Raw genomic sequence first — 23,507 nt, 5'->3', positions numbered from 1 at the left:
TTATGTTTGTTTTTTTTGTGGTTTTTACATCGGTTCATATTGTTTCCATTCAGGTCCCTACAGGACTGATTCATCAGAGATGGAGAAGGACAGAAACAAGATGGCGGAGAGTGTATTCAACCTCACCCTAGAGATACTCCTCCAGCTGACTGGGGAGGTGAGAGATTCTGATGATGTCACATTACATCATTCTTATCTATGGTAATAACAGATGATGTCACTGGAGAGGGGAGAGATTCTGATGATGTCATATGTCATTCTTATCTATGGTAATGACTGATGATGTCACATTACATTATTCTTATCTATGGTAATGACTGATGATGTCACTGGAGAGGGGAGAGATTCTGGTGATGTCATATGTCATTCTTATCTATGGTAATGACTGATGATGTCACTGGAGAGGTGATGGGCTCCGGAAATGTCTGCAGTGATATTTATTAATGTCTCCCCATACACAGGATTACACAGTAGTGAGGAAGACCTCTAGTGATGACTGTCGGGCCCCTGTGTGTGATGGATGGGGAAGACCCCTGAGCCCAATCATGGGGCCCCCACCTCACCCCCCGATACATGAGGACATCAATATACAGAAGATTCTAGAACTCACCAACAAGATGATTGAGCTGCTGACTGGAGAGGTGATGCTGCAGGGAATGCTGGGACATTATACAGTAACAGCACTGGAGGCTTCTGGGTAATGACTGTATATTGTGTTGTCAGGTTCCTATAAGGTGTCAGGATGTCGCTGTCTATTTCTCCATGGAGGAGTGGGAGTATTTAGAAGGACACAAGGATCTGTACAAGGAGGCCATGATGGAGACCCGCCAGCCGCTCCCATCACCAGGTAATGGATGTATTTAGGATCATAGCTGTGGATGGGTGATGTGGGGCATGTGCCCCTGGTGCTTCTGGAGAGGAAGGTGCCAGGCAGGCAGAAAACTGTGCTAGTTGTATTAGTGAAGACATTCACTACACAGTTGTTGATTAATGTCAGTGTATAATCAGAAGGCCTACATATCACCAATACACATTTACTAATTGCTGATATGTAAGCATCCCGGTCATAAGGTGACGCTAGTCAGCGACTACATGGTGGATGGCTGCTGTATCAAGCAGTAGCAGGAGAATGTGGCTACAGAAGATCTCGGCTCCACCAGCCCTAGTGCTACAGTAGCCGGCGGCGGTGCAGGGCTGGAGAGGTGCCTTGGCCCATGCTACCCCGTCCCCCAACTATCCCCACCAGCTCCTGCGCTTTGCATTTAATCCCTGCAGGACCGGAGGAGGAGGGATCTGGCATCACCGGTAAGAGCTGCTAGGTTGTATCTACAGAGTGGATATCCAGCTTGGTGGGACTTGTAAAATATCATTGTCTGCCTTTATTGTTCTCTTAGTTTCATATTGGTAATTTGTAGAACTCCTCTAAATTGGTGAAGGGGTCACCAGTACGGCTGTGGCTACATGGAGACTCCGGCCACAATACTCTTCTCATTGGGATGTAATGGCGGTCAGTACGGTTGTATCGCAGTGTGCTGTGACCCTACAACTACATGAAGCCCGGCTAGTTTGGACTTCTTGTGATTGTCGGGGCGGGGGGGAAACTACAAGCCACAATGCATTAAACTTCACAGAAGTAGTGGATGAGGCCATTTCCCCTCCCTGAGAAAATTGCTTGAGATCTGTGCGTTATGAGGCACAGAAATCTTACACACATATGAACCCATTCTTTGGAATAGGGTCATGCACATGAGATATGGTTTCCCGCATGGCACCGCTTTGCGATGCAGGAAACAAATGGTTTCATGTTCTCTCTTGCTGCATGCTCTCACATCGTCCATCCATTATTCCCAACGGGGCTGGTGGCCGCATCGCAGCCCGTGCTAGGTACATGCAAAGCGATACGAGTTTCCCATAGAAAACAATTGGAGGAACTCCGCGATCCTCTGCCGCGGCTAACAGATCCTGCTGAAGATTGCTTCTTCCCAAAGTAATGCGAGGCAGTTTTGTTCAAGAGACGCCTTGCATCTGTGGAAAAATCACATGTTGGTAACTGGAAGCAGAAAACAATGAGGCAGCGATCCGAGGAGAGAGTAGGATGAAACAAGTGAAATCAAATAATGGGAAATGACTCACCTGACACACCAAAGACCCCCTTGAGAAGTTGGGGGCTCTGGGATGTCAACAATCCAGGTGGGCACACACAGCATAAGTATCCACTGGTCCTCGGTACATCCACACAGGGAAGAGCGTCGCAGGGTATACTGATGATCTAGTGATCTATATCGGAAAAAGGGCCAATGAGTGAAGGGTAGGTATAGTACCAGAAAAAACCTCAGCGCTCTATCAGATATCACAACTGTATATATAACATCAGGATCATCTTACTTCATGGGCGTGCCTCTGCCGAATGCCCCCCCTGACCAAGATGGCAGTAGCATTAAAACATTCAGGCAATATCTGGTGATGAGACTTCAATACAGCCGGACAACGCCAATAGTCAGCAATACGTTTAATCCAAATGACATGCAACGCGTTTCGGCCCAACAACATCCAATGGGGCTCAACTGTTTATATAGATAACATGTATTACCTGTAGGAGAAAAGTGGTGATGTATGGCAATGCTTGAGAAAGGCCCCATGCATGTGTGAGTGAGTATTTGACAGTTTGTTATGTTGGGGGGGGTTGTCCCCAGATGGTAGAATTCTGACAATTTCTATAAATTTCCTTTTAGAATTAAAGAAATGAATCTGTATAGCCTAAAGGAAAGAAGGGAGAGGCGCGATGTCTGATGTCTTCGATATATATGAAGGCGAAAACCCTCACTGACTCACTCACTCACTGACTCGCCACTAATTCTCTCACTTCCCGATGTCATAGAAACTTGAAATTTTGGCACGAGCATTGATTATGTCATAAATAGGAAAAGCTAATGGATCCCAACTCCATTATTCAATTCTAAGCGCAAACAATTTAGCGGCCAAATTTTACGTACATAATCTAATTCACTTCCTGATGTCATAGCAACTTGAAATTTGGCACAGGCATTGATTATGTCAAAAATAGGAAAGCTAATGGGTCCCAACTCAATTATTCAATTCTAAGCGCATAAGAATTAGCGTCCAAATTTTACATACGGAATCTAATTCTCTCACTTCCCGATGTCATAGAAACTTGAAATTTGACACGGGCATTGGTTATGTCATAAATAGGAAAAGTTAATGGGTCCCAACTCGATTATTCAATTCTAAGCGCCAAAGAATTAGCGTCCAAATTTTAAGTACGTAATCTAATTCTCTCACTTCCTGATGTCATTTTATATAAAGGAAATGTCGCATGGTTACCTCTACGTGGTGTTTCCTGGGTAACGCAAAGAACCATGCAAAATGGTGAACATATTTTTCTCCTCGGTATCTCTAAAGTAACCACGACTTCATAAGATTTTCAGTTTATCTGATTTATACATCAGATAAACACCAGTACCAAATTAACTCTGGCGAAGCCGGGTATATCAGCTAGTGTGTGTGTGTGTGTGTGTGTATATATATGTATGTATGTATGTATGTATGTATGTATATATACATATATATATATATATATATATATAGTGAGAACCCTCACTGACTGACTTGAATTCTCTTACTTCCCGATGTTGTACAAATCTTAAATTTGGCAGGAGCATTCTTTAAGTCCTAAGTAGAAAAAGTAAAGGGGTTACAACTTGATTATTCAGTGGTAAGTGAAAAGTATTAGTGTAATTTACCAAATCTAGTTCTCTAACTTCCTGACGTCGTACAAACATGAAATTTGGCAGGAGCATTCTTTAGGTCCTGAATAGGAAAAGTTAAGGGGTCACAACTTGAAGATTCATTGCTAAGTGCAGAACTATTAGCATCCCTCTGTAATGTACCAAATCTAATTATCTAACTTCCCGATGTCGTACAAATATGAAATTTGGCAGGAGCATTCTTTAGGTCCTTAATAGAAAAATTAAAGGGGTCACAGCCTGATTATTCAATGGTAAATACAAAAGTATTGGCACCCCTATGTAATGTAACTTTCCGGTGTCGTACAAACATGAAATTTGGCACGACCATTCTTAGGTCCTTAATAGCAATTTGGGGGCACTCGATTAATTGTTAAAGGTTTCACTTACTTTCGTTGGCACAGTCTTTGCTTGGTGCATTTATATCATTATGCATGGTGGCTTGATAGTCTTTTCGACTTACTGAAAAATGTAAGCTACAGTTTGAGTTACTTTCAATGATTAATCACTGGTGGAAGGGGCTCAGCAAGCAGAGAGAAGATTCACATGAGGGGGGAAGGGGGCTATACAATGCTTTTGTCCTGATTGCAGCAAAATCTAGCTCCGCCTCTGGGATTTTCTATATTTTTTCAGACTATAAGACGCTTCTGACTATCGGACGCACCCCGGCCTTAGACAGCAGGAAAAGGGGATAACAATATTTTCTACTAATGTCACTAACTTCTCCAGAGTAGTATCAGGGTTTTTGGTGTTGTAAATTAGAAAGGGGGTTAATATTTTATTATAATAGTATTATAATCTACAATAATAAAGGCGATGGGAGGGGAACAACAGAACGCCTGTCGGAATGAGCCCTATGTAGTCCTCCAGCACTGATGAAGGGCCCACATGGATCTTCTCTTTGGATGGCGGTCCTATGTTTGTAGCCAGAAGTTCTAATAAATGCTTGTTTTTATCCTCAGTGATGCTGGAGGACCACAAACTGGTATATATCCTCCTGCACACTTGTACGCTCACTCCTGCCATCTCTGTGCACTGGGAGTTCACTGTGACACTGGACACCTGCATTCCTGACCTATTGTAGCAGTGATGTCCTCTGTCTACTTACTCTGCATTCACCTGTACATCATCTCTCAGTGGTAGCCCCCTCCCCAGTAATGCTTCAGCTCCAATAACTGCACATTATTACACAGCATGGCCTCCTCCCATGACTTGTATGCTCGGTCTATAAGTTCAGCCTCGTCTCAGTGTCGCAGATTGCCTGTGTGCCGGGGATGGAGACGGGATTCAGCAGACTGAGTGAGGAAAGAGGAATAAGAAGGATGGAGAGAAGAGTGCAGGCAGTACCTGCGGGGGGCTAGGGTCAGTCACTCAAGGGTTACTCAGAGTGACAGCTCTCTGCTGGGGTCTACAAGGGGGAAGACGCGTTATCACTGCTCTGCGCTTGGCTGTACGTGGGACAGGGAAGGGGGAGACCATCAGATTATAAGGTGCAGGGAGACTTCAGGAAGATGGATGCTTGTAATAATATGTCTTATGGTCAGAAGAATCCGGTAATCATGTCTTATTATCTGTATGTGAAGAATGACTTCAGTGTCCGTCTGTGTTTCCTGCAGTTCCATCCAGTAAGAGAAGAACCCCAGAGAGATGTCCCTGTCCTCTTCTTCCACAAGACCATCTGGTAGGTGGAGATGTTCCTCTGTAGAAGGCTGTGAAGCTCTTGTCTTCAGTCTTATTAGATGTCTTCTACTTGTGTAATAAAGATAGTGGAGATGGCTGGATCAGTAATAGTGGCCCCCATAGTGGCCCCAGTAGCAATAGTGACCCCTATAGTACCCTAGTACTAATGGTGAATCCCCTGTTGGCATCTGACCAGGAAGCATCTCTACAGGTATTCCATTCACCTAACCTGCAGCTCTGGTCTGGCAGCCACTGCTTAGTCTTTGACTGCTGACCTCTCCTCTCAGCATCTGTGTAGCTTACGGGATGGCTCATACAGGCACCAAGGGAAACATGTCAGCGGTCACAGACTCAGCAGTGGGTGCCTCCGCGAGACCGGGCATACAGGCTGGGTGAGTGAAATGCCTATCGGGGTGCTGCACTGCCGGTGGCCACATAAACTGAGGGAGAAGACCAAATTCTGCCCAGGGACCTTCAGTTTGACATGTGTGCATTAAAGTCCCCTCTTAAACTCCTCTATGGATTTTGCCATCACCACATCCTCAGGCAGAGAGTTCCACAGTCTAACTGCTCTTACAGTAAAGAACCCCCTTCTGTGTTGGTGATGAAACCTGCTTTCCTCTATACATAGCGGATGCCCTCTTGTTACCGTCGTAGTCCTGGGAATAAACAGATCCTGGGAGAGATCCTTGTATTGTCCCCTCATGTATTTATACATGTTATTTTGTCACCCCCTTAGCCGTCTTTTTTCTAGAGTAAATAGTCCCAGTTTGGATAGCCTCTCTGGGTATTCCAGTCCCGTCATTCCATATATTAGTTTAGTTGCCCTTCTTTGAACCCCCTCCAGTACTGTAACATCTTTCCTGCGCTCCGGTGTCCAGAATTGTACGCAGTATTCCATGTGAGGCCTGACAAGTGCCTTATATAGTGGGAGGATAATGTTCTCGTCCCTCACCCCTATACCTCTTTTAATGCACCCCAAGACTTTATTTGCTTTTGCAGCAGCCGACTGGCATTGATTACTCCAGTGAAGTCCACAGACAACTAGTACCACCTCTACACTATAACTTCTGTGTGCCATTTTAGAACAAATTTCTTTTAATGGACGTAAACCAAACAAAAAAAATGGGGAAAAAAAAAGGACACGGTTGTTGGACAATTCTGCGCACAGGTCCTAACACAGTCTGGGATGCTTGACGCTGAGGCACCTCAAGGACTAAAACTTTAGTCAAATGAGAAAAAAATGGACGTGGATGTTCTTCACTTTGTGGGTGAAGCAGGGTGATTAGGGTGTGAGGGGGGGGGGTAATATTATACTCTGCTGGAGGAGGGGCCTAATAGCCAGAGTTACATGGCAGACATGGAGGCCTTTGTCAGGCTTCAAGCTGCCATGGAAACCTGTTGTTACCTTGCAATTGCACTGCAGAGTAGCGATGGGTGTCAGAATGTACCCCCTCTCCCTGTCATCTGCTTAAATGCTGTAGTTGCTATTGATTACGGTATATAAAGGGTTAAACTGCCAGACTCTAAGGTTTCTCCACATATGGCATTTACAGCAGGATCCTGGCTGTCAGTCAGTTTAGTCACTGCCTTAAAGAGGTGTATGTGCAGGTTAAAAGCCCATTAGTGAGGTCAGTGAAAAGGTGTATTAGTCATCACTAAGGGGTTAAAATAGCAGGAAATAAAGAACATAAAATATATCACTTTCCAGTAGGGGGCGCTGCCTATTTTCATCAAATTCCCACCCCTGTCTAAATCTCCAAGTCTCTCAAAGAAGGGAGGAAAAATAAACAAGAGTAACGATGGCGTTCACCAGTCGTTTTTTTTTCTTTCCCCCATTCCTGAGGACACATGGGACACCGCTTTGGCCAGAGGGAGATAAAGCTAGGGGAATCTCTGTGGGAACCTACAAATAATGTCATTGTAGTTAGAATATAACCCACTGGGACAAGAGGTTTCCTGCTGGACCTCCTATAGACGGCTAACTCGAGAACAAACCAAAATAACTTCACAAATGTATGATGGGGATAAGTAAGCTCTAAATTCTAAAAATGTCCGGAAATATAGAATTCCTTATCTATATCTTCTCATCCCTAAGAGCTAACGAGGAAGACATTGAAAGTGAAGGGAATGTTTACATCATTAGAACAACAATTAAGGGAGTTGTCCACTTACATGACAGGATCCCTTTAACAGGGCTGCATGTCATAAAATAATAAACTGAGCAGTACTTACTCCTCCACCACTAGGATCCCGCACTGCCGCCCCACCGTGGTCCTGGCATGTGTTGTGATAGCTGACCTCACGGGAAGTTAGGTGACCAGTGCAGCCAATCAGAGGCTGCAGAGTACAAATGCCAAACTCCTGGCATCATGGTACTCCAAATATGAGTGCCGATGCCTGAAGGATGATGCCTGGACCATCTTCATGAAGTTAGACTTGCTAATGAGCTAAGAGTCACAGAGGTGGGTCATGTTGGCCTCTCCCAGCCTGCAGCATGCAGAGTGACGGCTATCGTCCTATACACAAAAGGGCAGAGGGCTGTCGGTCTGCATGATGCGGGTAGGAAAAGCCAGTATGACCCACCTCAATGACTCAGAGCTCAACTCCAAGCCAAACTCCATGAAGTTGGTGACAGAATCCCTTTAAGGAAAAAGTGTAGCCTACAAAGTCCATCCACTTTGTCATGACTGATAACTGCTGCTGTCAGGTCAGTTTTGGTCATCATGGTGATTAATGACCTTTTCTGGTTATGTAAAACCTTCCACACGACTTCTCCAACCATCTGCTGACTTTTGCAATATTTGTCTCACAGCTTTTGTATCAGGATGAAGATCTGACCAATATTAATACTACAGAGACAAATGTGAGGGGCGATCAGTGGTGTAAAGAGGAGATTCCTACAGGTAACCGCCCAGGTGAGTAGTAACCACTAAATACAGCAGAGGAGAGCTGACTGTTTTTTTGGAAGAGTGGGAGTATTTAGAGGCACACTGGGATGTGTATGAGGGCGTCACGATGAAGGACCACCTCTCACATCTCGGGGTAAGAGGAGACCCTTTTGATTAAAGAGGAAAGCAGGTATGAGAGATTTGCCCATCATCACATATATAATGTATTCCATCTCTGGCTATTTCCTATAGATGGATCCAGTAGGGGAAACCCACCAGAGAAATGTCCCAGCCATCCATATTCTCAGGACTGTCGAGAGGAAAATGTCCCAGAGATCCAGCAGGTAGATGACGCTGATGTCTCACCAGAATCTGACCATAAAGTGATGGAACCAAGGAATATTTTTACTTCTTTTTTTCTCTTGTTTAGTGTGAAAATCTGATTGATCTTAAAGTTGAGGTTAAAGACGAAGCAGAAGAGATGGATATAACGGCTGATCATCAGTGTAAGGAGGGGAGACGTCACTGAAGGTCACCTAGAGCCCATCATCTGCTCATCACATGCTGATAATCTATTCTGTCACTGTGTGTTTCCTACAGATGGACTCATGGAGAGAAACCCACCAGAGAAATGTCCCAGCCATCTATATTCCCAGAACTGTCCAGAAGAAGACCCAAGTGCCCTAGAGAGCCATCAGGTAGATGAAGCTGAGATTTCTTCAAATCCTCTATAGATGGTAATGCAGGCTATGGTAGGTAAGGGTTACAAATAGTGGTTGGTTTCCTGAAATATAGTATTGAACTTCCACCTGTTTGCACATCTAGTTGGCAACTGAGATTTAGTATTGAACAAATGTAAAGCTCTGCAGTGTAAATCACAGACTAACTGCACAATTCCAATCAGCTGGTGCTAAAGCTAACAGAATATCGTCGTGTTCTGAAGGAGGCATTTAGTTAGCGGTTATATTCATGAAGTTGCAATCAAAATTCTTCAACTCCCATTGCAGACTCAGTTTATTTATAGAGATGAGCGAACGTACTCGTAATGAGTACTTACGCACCCGAGTACCGCCATTTTCGATTTCTTCAGTACTCGCGCGTAAAAATTCGGGGGGCGCCGGGGGGCGGGGAGAGGCGCGGCGGTGCGGGGGGTAGCAGCGGGGAACAGGGGGGAGCCCTCTCTCTCTCCCTCTCCCCCCCACTCCCCGCTGCAACCCCCCACGCCGCCACGGCGCCCCCCGAATTTTTTCGCCCGAGTACGGAAGTACTCGAAAATCGCGGTATTCGGGCGAAAAAGGGGCGGGGCCGAGCACGTTCGCTCATCTCTATTATTTACCAAATGTACAAACCTTCTGTTTGCTCTTGTTTGATTACAAAAAAAAACCCAATCTAAATAGCTCAACACAACCAAAACAACGAGTGGTCCTTCAACTTATCCTCAAAATGCCACATTTGCGTCTAACTGCCATCTCAGAATTATTCAGCCCCTGAATAGAATCCCTTATAACAGCACAGATTTGGAAATCCGATGTGCTTGAGAGAAAATGCATCAAATACCTGGACTGGCAAGAGCTTTGGTGACTGAGACATGTGATTGAAATACGGGAAAGTCAAGACACTGCACCCCAAAAGATTAAAAGAAACGATCACTGCCTTGTGCAAACAAAGAAAAAGATGCAGAGAAATACAACGGCACTGAATGTTCCTAGGGATATAGGTGGATGCCGTTCACAAGCTCAAAGCTACAGGAACACATGCTACACTATCCAGACATGGCAGAAAGAGTAAGCTATCACCGGCTGCCACCAGATTCTTGAGGAGGCAAATGGTTAAAAAGCCTTAAGTGACTGAAAAAGACCAGCAACAAGATCTGGTGGCAGCAGCACTGAGGTTCCCATTTATACAGTAAGATATATACTATAAACTGAAGGTCTTCATACCTGAACTCCAACACGTTCACCTCTACTGACCCAAAAGCAACATGTGATGCTTTGATCGCTTCTGCAGTATAATGTAATGCCATAGCATTATATCATGCTGGTATCGGGCAGGCAGTCTATCAAGCCACCCCACAGGCGTGACTTGATAGACATTCTGCTAAGATACCCCTGGGGACTTTCAGGAGGCCCACGGCTGCAATGGCACCCACTTGGTTTCCTCCGATCTCATCACAGGAAGGGGATCATTCAGGGTATTTAACCCCTTGAGTGGCGGGTTTCCTACCACCCTGTTGTGCCCACCAGGGCAGTTTTTTTAAAATGGTCTAATCATTGAATTTCAACTAATTTTGCAGTTGCGTCTCAAGAGCCATAACTTTTTCATTTTTCCATTGACACGGCCATATAAGGGCTTGTTTTTTGTGGGACAAGTTGTGATTTTTGTTAAACAGGGGGGAGGAAAAAAAGATATGGGGAAAAAAGAAAAAAAGGGGCCATGTCATTAAGGGGTTAAATAATGTATTAACTTCCTTCTCTGGGTCATTACGACGCACACGGATACCACATGTGTGATTGTATTTTTGATTTTTTACAAAGTAAAGGGAGACAAGTGTTTTTATAATTTTTTAAATAATTTTTTTACTTTTTTTTTTTTTTTTTAATTTATTTTTTGTCCCTTTAGGGGACTTCCACAGGGACCCATCAGGACCCCTGATCACATTCCGGGGGTCCGATGGTGACAGCCCTTTACATGCTGCGCTGACAGCCCTTTACATGCTGCAGTCACATAGACTGCAGCATGTAAAGGGTTAACACAGCAGAGATCGGAGGTTTTCTCTGATCTCTGCTGTAAGAGCTGGTACCTAGCTGTCCTCTGACAGCCAAGCATCAGCTCTCCCTGCCACAGAGAGCAAGCCGATGGTCTTGCTTGTCAGAAGCAAGCCGATGGTCTCTATGGCAACCTGTAAACAAAGCAGGAGATTGCCGGCATATCGGCAATGTCTTCTGCTGGTTTTTCAAAGCCCTTGCTTTATTCTCTGTGGGACTGTGCAGGCAGAGCACACTGCCACAGCTTGTGGCATTGTGCTCTGCAGCTCCCATAGGGATACATGGCCCGGAAATCTTCCGGGCTATGTCGCTATGAGCAGTGGAGCTCGTCCCGGAAAATTTCCGGGCGTGCCACTCAAGGGGTTAAATGCTGTCAGAATTGACAGCGGCATATAACGGGTTAACAGTTCTGATGAGTGATGGCTCTCTTCCTATACACAGAAGGGGAGAGAGCTGTCAGCCTGCATAATGGGGGAGGAAAAAGCCAGCACGGCCCCCCTCCGTGACTCATAGCTCAACTCCAAGCCAAACTTCATGAAACCGGTGACAGAAACAATTTTAACCTAAAAAGTGCACCCACTTTGACATGACTGATAACTGCTGCTGTCAAGTCAGTTTTGTTTGTCACAATGATTAATGATCATTCCTGGTTATGTAAAACCTTCCACACGACTTCTCCAACCATCTGCTGACTTTTACAATATTTGTCTCACAGCTTTTGTATCCGGATGAAGATCTGACCAATATTAATACTACAGAGACAAATGTGAGGGGCAATCAGCGGTGTAAAGAGGGGATTCCTACAGGTAACCGCCCAGGTGAGTAGTAACCACTAAATACAGCAGAGAAGAGTCACAGATTCTCCTCGGTCAGCGGCTGCAGATAGTTATGTAGATTTATAAGCTCTGGGATCTGTCAGATTCCGCTGTATATTCCCCCATTCAGCCGGAGTACAAATATGGATGAAATATGATACCTGTTATATAAAGAGATGGGTAAAGTGTCCCCAACTGTCCAGTAGTAATCATCTGCTGCTCAAGACACTAGGCAAGTTGCGCTGAAATTCGTCCCTCTTCCTAGGTGACGGGGATCTATCATCTCATATATCATGAGATGGGCAATGGTGGTTGATCTAAGATGGAGAAAAAGATCCTGATAATAGAATCCAGAATGGGCAGACAAAGACCCAAAGAATAGAGGACTCTTTAGAGGATATAAGTTTAGTGCTAGGAGTGTCAGGGATGCTGCTTACCAGAGACCTGGGAGGAAGACACAGAGTTGCTGGATCATCATGAAGATCCCATTCAGATAGCTTTTTCCAAAAGAACCCATGGGGCCTCAGAGCAAAACTCAGAATGTCCCTCTTCCCCACTGGGGTAAATTATAATTATAGATGGAATATCTAAAGAAGAATATAACGCGGTCTGCAGAAACTGTAGGGCTAGTGTCAGAAAAGCTAAAGCTGATAATTAATTGATGCTTGCAACAGAGGCCAAAAGCAATAAAAAAGGATTTTGGGGGTATGGTAAAAGCAAAAGAAAAGTCAAAGATGCTCTTGGATGCTTACAAGATCAAAATGGTGAATTGGTTGAGAATGATGTTGAGAAGGCCGACCTTTTAAATTCCTATTTTGTATCTGTTTTCTCTCAGAAAGTAGATGGAACAACAACTGATCTTTCCTGTGCTATTGGGGGAATAAAAGAATGCAGGCTATCTATAAGCAGAGAAATGGCGAGGGAACACTTAGCTAACTTAAATGAATTCAAGTCCCAAGGTCCAGATGAATTACATCTCAGTATACTAAAGGAAGCAGCAGAGGTAATTGCTGAGCCACTCGTCATAATCTTTGAAAATTCCTGGAGAACAGGAGAAGTCCCAGAAGATTGGAAAAGGGCAATGTTACCATGCAGCAGTTGCTGGTCCTCCCGGGGCGGCGGTGTGTGGGGTTCCAGCTTGTTGTCCAGCTGCCGGGGCGCGGGTGTCCGGCCTGCGTGGGGGACGTGGTGCTGGTGGACCTGCGAGTGCAGCTGCTGTGCACGAGCTCCCTTTTATTATGTTCTGTTGGGTGTTGGCTGTCTCCCTCTCTCTGCCCCTTTGGGCGGAGGCTTTTGTTTAAAGGTCGGGCAGAGACTTGCAATCACTGCCAGTTATTGGTTTCCCTCAGTGTGCTAGCTAGTCTGCCTCTGTTGGTCTCCTGCCTCTGTCAGCTTGTCTGCTATACTTTGCTATTGTCCGCCAGGTTTTTCCATCTTCCTCAGTTCTGCTTAGTATTGTTCGTGTTGGTTATTTACATCTGCCTTTTTTTGTCGGTATTCTACCCTTTCCATCCAGGTAAGCCAGCGTCCCTTTTCGGTCCCTAGTGAGAGTAGAGACCGCCGCCCAGTTGCACGCCTGGGGTTAGCCAGGAGTGGAGGCAAGCAGGCAGGGACAGGGGTTGTGGGTGAGATCTAGGGCACCCGAGCTGGCGTATCAAGGGTAGTTTACCGTAACATAATAACTGGCGCTTAAAATTGCTCTCCAATGGAGGCCATGAGTACCCTCGCAAGTCAGTTGCAGGATTTAGTGGTCGTGATCCAAGACCTGTCCAGTCGTATGGTGGCCCAGGAGTAGCGGGAGTTAGTGCATGTTTCTACCGCCCCTTCTATTCCCGAGCCCAAGTGTCCTCTTCCTGAGGTATTTTCAGGGGAGAGGAACAAGTATTTTGTTTTTCGGCAGGCATGTAGATTGTATTTTCGGATGCAGCCCCACTCCTCCGGCTCAGAATCTGAGAAAGTTGGATTAATTATGTCCTTACTTCGGGGTCCCCCCAGACACGGTCCTACTTCTTGCCTGAGAGTTCGGCTTGCCTGCAGTCAGTTGATTTGTTTTTTCAGGAACTTTGAGGTATTTTTGATGAGCCCTACCATGCAGAGTTGGCGGTATCCCATCTTGTGTTTCTACGTCAGGGGCAGCAGTGGGTAGAGGACTAATGCTCTAAATTTAGACTGTATGCAGGTGAAACCTCTTGGAACTATAGCGCCCTTAAAGATGTGTTCTTGTTGGGTTTTTCTGATGCTGTCAAGGATCTACTTATTTATCATCCCGCTCCCGTGACACTCAATGATGCTATGGAATTGGCGGTCAAAGCTGACAGTAGGCTGAGATCTAGAAAGGAGGAACGTCAGGCCCGTAAGGCTAGGGAATCCGGCAGGCCTGCTCCCCCTTCTCCCATGCCAACTTCTAGTGCCGACCCTATGGAAGTGGATCAGCTAAGTCCTGAGGAACGGCGATGGTTCCGGATGACTCATCGCCTCTGCCTTTATTGTGGGAAAGCCGGACATCGTGTAGCGACCTGTCCTCAGAAGCGTCTACAACATCAGTCTGAACCGGCGAAAACATTTAGATCCTAGACTATCTTTGGGAGGGTCGCCTAGGATCACAGCTACTCCCTAAGTTGTTGGTGCCTTGTCAGATTGGCTTCCGGAATTTCACTTGGACAGACCTCTGATGACTGAATTCTCGGCGTTAAAAATTCCCATTCGCTTCATTAGTATTGATTCTACCACTCTGTCTGTAGGGGTTGTACAATGGAGGACTCCCGTCTTACAGTTCACTGTGGGTGTTCTCCATTCTGAGAATCTGTCATTCTTGGTAATGGAAAGGATGTCCGTTGATGTAGTTCTTGGTATGCCCTGGTTGGCACTGCACAATCCCCGATTTGATTGGTCCACTCGGGAATTGACACATTAGGGTTTCTCCTGTCATAGTCACTTAGCTACTATATCCATGTGTTCAGCAGATACCGTACTTATTCCTGAGTATTTGTCCGATTTTCATGATGTATTTTCCAAGAAACTGTCTGAGACTTTGCCTCCCCATAGGGAGTGGGACTGTGGTATTGATTTGATCCCCAACAGTCCCATCTCTAAGGGAGCCATTTTCACTTTGTCTGGGCATGAGCACGAAGCCCTTAAGTCCTATATCTCAGAGTCTCTGGACAAACGACATATCAGGCCATCCAGTTCCCCTGCCAGGGGAGGTCTCCTCTTTGTAGGGAAGAAGGATGGGACATTGAGGACTTGTGTGGATTACCCGGCTTTGAAAAAAAATTACAGTGAGGAACCAGTGCTCCTTGCCCCTGATTCCTGATTTATTGCATCAGGTGGTAGGGGCCCACTGGTTTTCCAAATTGGACTTGAGGGGGGCTTACAATTTAATTCGCATCCAAAAAGGAGATGAATGGAACACCTTGTTCGGACATTTTGAATGTCTAGTCATGCCCTTCAGACTTTGTAATGCCCACTCTGTGTTCCAGGGATTTATGAACGCGGTCTACCACAACTTTCTGGGGGTATTTTTGGTCATATATCTCAATGACGTTCTGGTGTACTCCCCAGACTGGGACTCACATGTGCGGCACCTGAGGCTTGTTCTGACCCGTTTGCGTGAGTACCAACTTTTTGTCAAGTTGGAGAAATGCATTTTTGGTACTAAACAAGTGTATTTCCTTGGTTATGTGATTTCACCCACGGAGATTCAAATGGAGTCTGATAAAGTGGCAGCAATCTCCCAATGGGTCAGACCAGATAACCTGAAAGCTCTCCAGCGTTTTTAGGTTTCGCAAGTTTCTACCGTAGATTCATTAAGAATTATTCTGTTATTGCCCAACCCCTGACCGATCTTACCAAGAAGGGTGCCGACTTGGTAAGATGGTCACCTGAGGCCCTAGAGGCTTTTAGTCATCTCAAAAGGGCGTTTACTGCTGCCCCAGTGCTAGTACAGCCGGACGCGCGGCGACCGTTCTTCATTGAGGTCGATGCGTCTAAGGTTGGGGTCGGTGGCTGTATTGTCTCAGGAAGTCAACGGGAGACCTGGGTATAGTCCATGTGCGTTCTTCTCACAGAATTTCAGTTCGGCGGAACGTAATTACGACGTGGGTAATCGTGAGTTATTGGTCAGTAAGTGGTCTCTAGAAGAGTGGCGTCCCCTTCTCATCAGCATTCCACCCGCAAACTAACAGTCAGACTGAGCGGAAGTACCAGGATTTAGTGCAATATTTACGGTTGTTTGCTAGCGAAAAGGCTCATCAGTGGCCAGAATTCCTGCCGTTGGCAGAGTTTGCGCTAAACAACCATACTTGTTCTTCCACTGGGTATCCCCATTCCTTTGCGTATATGGTCAGCATCCTCACTTCCTTACAGCTATTTCTACTCCGTCGGCCTGTCCTGCAGCTGATGTCGCCACAGATGCGCTGCAGGGGGGTATGGAAAGAAGTACAGAAGAACCTGAAAGCAACAGGGACTCGTATGCAGTTGCGTAGTGGGAGGAGACTGTCAGTATCTGAACATTACAGGATGGGACAGAAGGTATATTTGTCTTCTAGAAATCTCAAATTGAAGGCTCTGTCTTTGAAACTGGCGCCGCATTACGTGGGTCCATTTGTCATCACGCGGGTAGTAAATCCGATTGCTTATGAACTTGATTTGCCAGCTACATTGAAGGTTCATAGGGTTTTTCATAAGTCATTATTGAAACCTTTTGTCCCTTCGGTGAGGTAGGAAGGTGGATCCAGGAAACTATAGGCCTGTGAGCCTGACTTCTATACTGGGAAAGATCTTTAAACAAATTATTAAACAGCATGTATGCAAGTACTTGGATAAAAATTGAGTAATTAACCAGAGCCAGCATGGGTTTGTAACAAACAAGTCATGCCAGACGAATCTAATTTTCTTTTATTTTATTAATTCTATTAAAATAATAGGTCTTGCCCCTCCCCCTCGCCCCTTACACCTACCTAACATACTCCCCAACTCTTCCCCCCCCCCTCCAGCTCCCTATCCCCCTTTTCTCTTTTTCTGAGCAATCTCCCTTCTTCTTCTTCTTCTTTAGCTACGCGACTTAGTAGTATTGTAATGATGAAGGTCTCAGCACTTATACGGATCCTTACTTCCCCTACATACCTGAGACACTTACACACATATATATATATATATACACGAGTTCATTTATATAAATGTTTATATGTTGAGATGTGTGTAGGTTCATAAGTTCCCACATAATACGTATATTTTGTTAACAAATTCCACCATATCAGTGGGGGGTAACCGAACTGGGAATACCCAGAGAAGAGATTGCTGATTCCAAGGTGTAGAATCAGCAAAAATTACCAGGCACCCATAGGGGCCCTTTTGAATTTACGTTACATTTCGGTTGAAATGATTATCTAAAATTGGACCTGATGTACCTTGTATTCTTGATGTTATGCTCCATAAAATATATATTGAACCTAAAATAATAGGGCTCAAAACACAGACATAACAAAATCGTCACATGGAAGTGTGGCGATAATTGGGAAAGAGAGAGAGGCAAATTTTCTAAGACTTGGAGTATCCCCTATGATGTGGGAGATACCGTACCCCTTCTGATTTCCCAGTGATTACTATATTACAAAAGACTTTGGAGTAAATTAAGCGAACACCCAAGGAAAGGAAAATTGTATCTTCCTGGGGTGTTTCTTTCAGTCACAATTAGATGATAAATGGTTCGTGGTTCAATAAATAATTTGTGGTTCGTGGTTCAACGCGTTTCGCTGGTGATATGACAGCTCTTCAGGAACCATTCAAGACGAAAAACGTTTTTTTGGAATCAAGTAGCAGTATCGTGTGACCGGAAATTTGAAAAGCTGCCTCATTAATAAGAGGGCTACCTCATTGATAAGAGGGAGGGGATATGACGTAGCAACTGTCTAAGTAAGGACAGATGAAGAATAAAGTTGTCCTAAAATGGGGAAATAGTGATGAAATGTGATACCCCATAAGATCAAATGCATGCAGAAAATCTGCTATGCAAAAAACAACAGGAGAGCTAAAGTAGTTGTCCAGTACTAAGCTCTAACTCCTAACATAGCAGCAGCTCTAGAGGACCCCTATCTAAAGTCAAAGATACAAAGCGATACCAAAATAATAAAAGTAGAGTATAAACATTTAGCCTTGATGGTAGGTAACCTAATGAATGCTGGTAATCTATAGGAAAAGTAAAAGGGTTGCAAGTCGAAAATTCAATGCTAATTGCAAAAGTATTGGCACCCCTGTGTAATGTACCTAATCTAATTTAACTTCTCGGTGTCATGCAAACATGAAATTTGGCAGGAGCATTCTTTAAATCTTAAATGGGAAAAGTAAAGGGGTCACAACTTGATTATTTAATGCTAATTGCGAAAGTAAGTGCACCCCTAATGTAATGCAACTTCTCAGGGTCATACAAGCGTAAAATTTGGCACGAGCATTCTATAACATCCCTCACTCTCCACCTCGCCATACCGTGCACACTACCAGCCCCTTTACCTTCTGTATCACCCCATTACTTGTAGTATGTAAGCTCGTTGGAGCCGGACCCTCACCCCTATTGTCTCCATCAGCTGATTACTATGTAACCGTGGTTCTGTAATGTTTGTACTTTTGTCTTTCTGTATCCCCCGTCTATGTAAGCGCTGCGGAATATGTTGGCGCTATACAAATAAAGATTATTATTATTATTCTTTAGGTCCTAAATGAGGAGAGTGGGAGGGGTGGCACATTCTGCAGTGGCCCATCAGTACATGTAGCCAGAGGAGAATCTAACGCTCCTCTATGTGTATTCATATTTTATTCCTCGGTTACTCTATTTTATTTCATCAAATTTTCTGTGCAAACACGTAAACACCTGTATCAAATTAACTCTGGCGAGGCCGGGTATATCAGCTAGTATTATATAGTATAATATTTTCTTTCAGAGTGCAACTTCTATTTCTTCCAGCCAAAACTTTCTTCGGCTCTGTCCATCATGTTGCTGCAACCACTTTTCCAGCGGTTCCCTCCCTCCTCAATAATATGCCCACTGTGGTCCCAGTTAGTAATATGACTCACTGTCTGGCCCCAATTAATAATGTGACCTGCTTTCTGGGGTCTCAGTTAGTATTGTGACCCCCATCCCCCCCTGTGTCCCTAATCAGTGACATAACTAGAATTATATGGGCCCCAGAGCAAACTTTAAACATCAAATGATATCTTTCCATATCATTCATGTCCATCTCCAAGCAGCTCTATCAACCTCTCATATCCCCAAAACAACCTCCATTATCCTCCAAGGTCCTGCAAACAGTCTCTATCATCCTCCAAATAGCCTCCATTATCAATGTCCCTGAACAGCACCCATCATCATCACCCATTGCCCCATCATCACCATCATCATCCATTGTGCAAACTCTCTTCACAGGCTCACAGGGTAATCTCGCTTTTTTTTCCCTTCGCTGTCTCTGAAACAGCCGCTATCATTCTCCGCTGCCGCCAAACAGACCCTTATCATCCTACAATGTCCTGCAAACAGCCCCCATCATGATCTTATACTGCCCCCATCATCCTCCATTGTGTGTTCTCTCACAGACTCACAGCGGGGCCTCGCTTCTTTCTCCGGACTACACTAACTCGGACTACAGTGAATGCTGGATCTGGGGAAGAAGGAGGGAGGTCACTCTGTCAGCCTATGAGAGAGAGGGGCATGGCAGTTACATGAGTAGGGTTGTAAGCCATAGAACCTGCAGGAGTGCCAAATCTTTGAGAGGGGCAAACTAGGTGGATGTAAAGCTGTGCAGGGGAACCCGGATGGCACATGCCCCACTGCCACTGGCCTAGTTCTGGCCTGACGTTACAGCATATAGAATTACTGTATGTACCAAGCTGTCTTATAGATGAGCAGTTCTGTATTTGCTGCACACCGTGTGTTACTGACATCCGGCTTCATGGGAGATTTTATATGAGTTCTTTATGGAAAACCAGAAACTAGTCTTGGTGCAGAAATGGCCGAACTCCATCTCTATGGAATATACTGTTTCTGTTGCTCGGGCTCCAGATCTACTGGGGACAGGAACCTGGGAATTACTTTTCATGACCCTTTTCCAGATCCTCCAAGACCCCCATGTTATTTAAGCAAACCCGAATTAGTTACTTGTAAGTCCCGATTCACAGCTGTAGTTTTTGGTGATGTTTTCTACACTGACAATCGCTTGGTCTTTAACCCCTTGAGTGGCACGCCCGGAAAATTTCCAGGGACGAGCTCCACTGCTCATAGCAACATAGCCCGGAAGATTTCCGGGCTATGTATCACTATGGGAGCTGCAGAGCACAATGCCACAAGCTGTGACAGTGTGCTCTGCCTGCACAGACCCACACAGAGCAGTGCAAGGGCTTTGAAAAAACAGCAGAAGATATTGCCGACATGTCGGCAACCTCCTGCTTTGTTTACAGGTTGCCATAGAGACCATCGGCTTGTCAGAAGCAAGCCGATGGTCTCTGTGGCAGGGAGAGCTTGGTGCTTGGCTGTGAGTGGACAGCTAGGTACCTGCTCTTACAGCAGAGATCAGAGAAAACCTCCGATCTCTGCTGTGTTAACCCTTTACATGCTGCAGTCTATGTGACTGCAGCATGTAAAGGGTTGTCACTGCAGCATGTAAAGGGCTGTCATCATCGGACCCCCGGAATGTGATCAGGAGTCCTGATGGGTCCCTGTGGAAGTCCCCTAAAGGGACAAAAAATAAAAAATTTAAAAAAAAAAAAAAAAAAAAAGTAAAAAAATTATTAAAAAATTTAAAAAAACACTTGTCTCCCTTTACTTTGTAAAAAATCAAAAATACAATCACACATGTGGTATCCTTGTGCGTCGTAATGACCCAGAGAAGGAAGTTAATACATTATTTAACCCCCTTAATGACATGGCCCCTTTTTTTCTTTTTTCCCCATTTCTTTTTTTCCTCCCCCCTGTTTAAAAAATCACAACTTGTCCTGCAAAAAACAAGCCCTCATATGGCTGTGTCAATGGAAAAATGAAAAAGTTATGGCTCTTGAGACGCAACTGCAAAACTAGTTGAAATTCAATGATTAGACTATTTTAAAAAACCTGCCCTGGTGGGCACGACAGGGTGGTAGGAAACCTGCCACTCAAGGGGTTAAGTGAGCTGCAGTTCAAGTGACTTTGATGAGCGAGCGATTCTCACTCACTTGCTTTGTCAGGACCTCTGTTTACATCAGCCGACAGTCATCCATAATGGCTCTTTTGAGTGATTACTCTAGCACTGTCAGCCTGTGTAAAAGCACCCTTCGATGATGATTACATTTTGCTACATGACTTATTTGTATAGAAATGTTATATATCAGTATCATTTTTAAGGTTTGTAGTACTAATGAATAATCAACTTTATTCTTGGCAGATGACGATACTAGAAGCTCAGAAGGACATCTGATATCTACAGATTGTAAAGCAAAGGATTGTGGTATCGCACAAGATACATATGTGGGACCTGCCATTATCTCAGATATCCCCTCAGCCCTTCACAGTAAAGATTTATCATCTGTTCCTCTACAGGTCCCATCACCTGATTCATCAAAGACTGATAAGCAGAATAAATGTCACAGAAGGGGAGAACATCAGAAAGCTGACAGAAGGGAAAAGCCATATTCATGTTTAGAATGTAGGAAATGTTTTACTCAGAAATCAGATCTTGTTAGACATCAGAGACGTCACACAGGAGAGAAGCCGTTTTCTTGTCCAGAATGTGGGAGATGTTTTACTCAGAAATCAGCCCTTATTAGACATCAGAGACGTCAAACAGGAGAGAAGCCATTTTCATGTTCAGAATGTGGAAAATGTTTTATAGAGAAATCACATCTTGTTACACATCAGAGACGTCACACAGGGGAGAAACCATTTGTATGTTCAGAATGTGGAAAATGTTTTGCAGCAAAATCAGACCTTGTTAATCATCAGAGAAGTCACACAGGAGAGAAGCCGTTTTTTTGTCTAGAATGTGGAAAATGTTTTGCAGAGAAATCAAATCTTGTTACACATCAGAGAATTCACACAGGAGAGAAGCCGTTTTCATGTTCAGAATGTGGGAAATGTTTTACACGGAAATCATATCTCGTTCGGCATCAGAGAACTCACACAGGGGAGAAGCCCTTTTCTTGTTCAAAATGTGGCAAATGTTTTACTCAAAAATCAATCCTCGTTACACATCAAAGAATTCACACAGGAGAGAAGCCATTTTCATGTTCAGAATGTGGGAAATGTTTTGCAGAGAAATCAAAGCTAGTTCAGCACTGGAGAACTCACACAGGACAGAAGCCATTTTATGTCTAGAATGTGGGAAATGTTGGCTTACTTGAAATTTGACAAGCTACTATTAAGAGCTCACCTGAGTTTGAAAGGCATAGGTGGTTGGTCTTAATGGGTTGTGTATCACAAGTTTTTAATCCTGCATACACTGTATAAAGTCTGATGGTTTATAGCGAAGCTGGAAAATGTTTCCATGTGATTAATATTCGTGGACTTAAGGTGCAACTCTTTTCAGGAAGAACATGTTTGAAACAATGGAATTAACCCGATTGTTTTTTATCGATTTAATTAAAACATCTAGTATTAACACATTTCGGGCACGCAGCCAATCCCTCAGAAACGGATGGGTTAAGTGTAGAGATGAGCGAACATGCTTGTCTGAGCTTGATGCTCGTTCGAACATTAGCATACTTGAAAGAACTCGTTACTCAAGTGAACACCACGCGGTGTTCAAGAAAATTTCACCCTCTCCTCCCCACATGTTTAGCGTCTTTTTTAGCCAATGAACATACAGGGAAGTCTTTGGCAACACCTGCTATGCCGTGCCAACCCTGTGCAGTGATTGGCTGGCCCGAACACGTGATCTGGTATCATAATTTCGCCTCACACAGAGGCTGGATTAGCTAAGGGACAGAGCTGCTGTGAATGAGGGAGAGCATTAGTGTAGGTTAGAAGGAGCTTTTAGGCAGGGATCCATATTCAAAGAACCCAACAGTCCTTTTTAGGACTACAACTCCACTTTTGTGCATCATCAGTTTGGCTGCCTGGGACCAGTAGTGGGTACAAAGCATTCACAAGCATCCCGGCTGTATACTGCATACTTTTACCGCTTTTATACAGTATACTGCTACTGGTGTACACAGACTTTATAGGAACTAACAAAACTCCTGTCATTTTTTTAAAATTTGTTTTTGTACAAGACTACTTATTTTCACTGTCTATTTTGGGCTACAGTGTACTTAAAATACCCAAGTGTGTGTCATGTCGATCCACACTATATGGCATGACTGTACACATTTTACACTATTTTTGGTTTAAAGCATACGCAAAATACCTCGCAGTTTACGTAGCATTTTGACGCAGTGCATTATACACCATGATAAAGACTAGCGGTAAGGGTCGAGGACGTGGGCGTCCAAATGAGGGTGTGGGCAGAGGCCGAGGTCCTGGGTGGGGTTAAACTGCCTGCTGCTAAGGAAGAAGTAGAACACCGCGTATCTACACTCCCTAGCATCATCTAACAGTTTGCAGGTCCGCGTGGTACACGATTATTAAAACCACAA

General features: G+C 44.5%; 2 protein-coding genes across 3 annotated transcripts in view; one reads left to right on the top strand and one right to left on the bottom strand.

Annotated features, from left to right (window-relative positions):
* LOC136628986 (zinc finger protein 420-like) overlaps window positions 1–23,507 on the bottom strand; it is a 457,969-nt gene that overhangs the window by 145,271 nt on the left and 289,191 nt on the right. The gene's annotated exons all lie outside the window — the stretch shown is intronic.
* LOC136629008 (zinc finger protein 260-like) lies at window positions 39–22,410 on the top strand. 2 transcript variants are annotated; one of them, XM_066605111.1, is made up of 10 exons: window positions 39–157; window positions 462–641; window positions 724–847; window positions 5,381–5,445; window positions 8,260–8,362; window positions 8,588–8,679; window positions 8,766–8,841; window positions 8,936–9,033; window positions 11,816–11,918; window positions 21,320–22,410. In XM_066605111.1, exons 1-10 carry the CDS (start codon window positions 80–82, stop codon window positions 22,246–22,248), a joined length of 1,848 nt encoding a protein of 615 aa, XP_066461208.1. In that variant the 5' UTR covers window positions 39–79; the 3' UTR covers window positions 22,249–22,410. The 2 variants fall into 2 exon arrangements, with proteins under 2 accessions (XP_066461208.1, XP_066461210.1); XM_066605113.1 differs by lacking the exons at window positions 8,260–8,362; window positions 8,588–8,679; window positions 8,766–8,841; window positions 8,936–9,033.

This window comes from Eleutherodactylus coqui, chromosome 5, assembly GCF_035609145.1.
Source record: "Eleutherodactylus coqui strain aEleCoq1 chromosome 5, aEleCoq1.hap1, whole genome shotgun sequence".
Lineage (NCBI taxonomy): Eukaryota > Metazoa > Chordata > Amphibia > Anura > Eleutherodactylidae > Eleutherodactylus > Eleutherodactylus coqui.
This window is presented reverse-complemented; position numbering and strand designations above follow the sequence as displayed.

Bases quoted from the DNA above. Each gene is read 5' to 3' on its own strand.
- LOC136629008 (XM_066605111.1), top strand. From the start codon at position 80: ATGGAGAAGGACAGAAACAAGATGGCGGAGAGTGTATTCAACCTCACC. The intron at 642-723 runs GTGATGCTGCAG...TTGTGTTGTCAG, and splicing joins TTGAGCTGCTGACTGGAGAG to GTTCCTATAAGGTGTCAGGA. The intron at 8,842-8,935 runs GTAAGGAGGGGA...TGTTTCCTACAG, and splicing joins TATAACGGCTGATCATCAGT to ATGGACTCATGGAGAGAAAC.